Below are 2061 nucleotides of genomic sequence, written 5' to 3' on the forward strand. Positions count from 1 at the left end.
GGCAATTGTTTGGTTCCCAGCCAAGGTCTTTTCAGAATTCACCAAAAAAAAAAAAAACCAAACCCCCAGACATATTGGTAAACAACCCTTAGTTACAAAAGTAAATTTATTATTAGTTTGCTTTTCTTTTCTTTTTTTTAATTCACTGTAACAATTTATAAATAACTCTTGGTCGCAGCCACCACCTCCTGGGTCCAGTCTGAAGGTTCAGGAGTCAGCAAAGGAAGCAGGCTTGAGCTGCCTGTGTCTGGGAAGCAGGGAGCAGGGCTGGGCTCTGCTGCCCTGGAGGGAGGCTGCAGACCTACAGCACCATGGACTGGGGGTTCCTGAGCAGCAGAGGGGCGAGCCTCAGCAGGGCACGCACGGGCACCTTCAGCTGCTTCAGCTTCAGCAGCAGCTCTGAGAAGTTTGTGCTTCCTAAAGGGGTGAAAAGGAACAAAATGAGCCTCTTCTGCCCCCCCAGAAGCCTTCAGCAACAGCAGCCCCTCGCCACTGAGGGGGTTTTGAGGGTGAGATCTCCCCTTTTAGCAGAGGGAGGTGCCCCCCTGCCAGCCCTGAGTGCTGCCCTGCACTCCAGCCTCACCTTCCAGGCCTCCTGCAGCCAGCTGAGCTGGTGTGGGGACAGAGTGGTAAATGAGGAAACAGGCCAGCATGCTCAGCTGGGGCTCCTCTGGGGGCTGCCCACTCAGGTAGGAATGCAGGGAGACATCCCCTCCAGCTGCAACAGACAGGACACATCATCACATCTCAGGAGGATTTGTGGGAGGGAACAGGAAGGCAACAGCAAAGGAACCCACTGAGGGGAGTCTCCATCTCCCCACGCTGAGCTGTGGCCAGGATTCAGGTTCTCTGTACCTTGAAGCCACTGATCCAGGGTGTTATCAATGGTGCACTTCATCACGGGCAGAAACTCGGAGTTCATGAAGAGCCCTCGGTTTGGATTCCTGCTCATCCTCTCCTGGTGACTTCTGGAGCCAAAGAATTCCAACACCAGCTTTATCTGCCACAGCTCAAACGTCTCGGACATTTCTCTCCTCTCCAGCCTCCTCACAGCCTAGCAGAGGGGAACACACAGTGACCATGAGAACAGCTGGAGGAGGAGAGAGATGTTGCTGTCAGAAACGCAAAGTGACTCCCCTCAAACCCCTCCTTGCCCAGGGCTGCCCTCCTGAGCACCCACTGAGAAAAACTGCTGGTTCCTGTTTCTGGTGTTGTTTCAGTTTTCATGAATTTGCCCTTAAAATCTCTGCTGTCTCCCCAGAACTTACTAATATGTTTCCCCCTCTTCCCTTCTGTCTTCACAAAATCACAGGCAGCGAACTCACGTCAAATCAAAATTTTTTCCTTTAAAAACAGGAAAAAAGGGTTTGTTTACTCCACCTGATCTATTGCTATGTACGTGGGTAGCATCTCGGGGTTCTCTTGGGTCACACACTCGTAAAGGATTGAGGAGAAGAGATCCAGGATTTCCTGTTTCTGAGGAAAAGAAACGACACCAAAGCGACAGGGTCAACGCTGTTCCACACCTCTGCCTCACAAACCAGCCCTCAGAGGATTCCCTGTCCCTACTACTTGAAGGGCTTAAATTCTGTGGCTCAGTTGAAGGTGGGCTCTCTCTCACACCCCCCAGTCACCCCAGTCCCCCTCCAGGCACCCTCATACCTGGCCCATGTTCGCCGTCGGTTTGCAGAAGTAGTCGGCGAAGGAGAACAGAGCAGGGTCAGAGGTGAAAGCAGAAATGGCTTCTGGCTGAAAAACAGGTTCAAACGCAGGCTTAAAATGAACTCTGGGGTTTTACTGCCCAAACGTCCCAGCCATTTACACCCAATTCTTCCTTCCAAGGGAGAAGGTTGTGCCCCACACACGGGCAGAGCCGCACCCAGCGCTCCCGCCCGCGACACGAACGCTTGTGCTCTTGGCTTCAGCTCCTCACGAGGCCTGTGAAAGCCACCAGGCTTCCTTTCCCCCCAGCAAAGCACAGCTAGGTGCTGGAAATACACACCAGGGCATGACCACCACCCTGCTTCCCCCCTCTCTGCCTCTCCAGAGGCAGCAATCCTG

General features: G+C 53.1%; 1 protein-coding gene across 1 annotated transcript in view; it reads right to left on the reverse strand.

The window, feature by feature from the left end:
* Positions 1–301: 301 nt before the first annotated feature.
* Positions 302–2061, reverse strand: part of LOC103774715 (anaphase-promoting complex subunit 1-like) — a gene marked incomplete at its 5' end in the record, with an annotated part of 11649 nt that continues 9889 nt past the window's right edge. The window contains 5 exon segments of the mRNA XM_008942138.1: positions 302–417; positions 584–718; positions 856–1054; positions 1381–1476; positions 1663–1749. Of these exon segments, the coding sequence (XP_008940386.1) occupies positions 302–417; positions 584–718; positions 856–1054; positions 1381–1476; positions 1663–1749 (633 nt within the window).

This window comes from Merops nubicus, unplaced genomic scaffold (genome assembly GCF_000691845.1).
Source record: "Merops nubicus isolate BGI_N331 unplaced genomic scaffold, ASM69184v1 scaffold5866, whole genome shotgun sequence".
Lineage (NCBI taxonomy): Eukaryota > Metazoa > Chordata > Aves > Coraciiformes > Meropidae > Merops > Merops nubicus.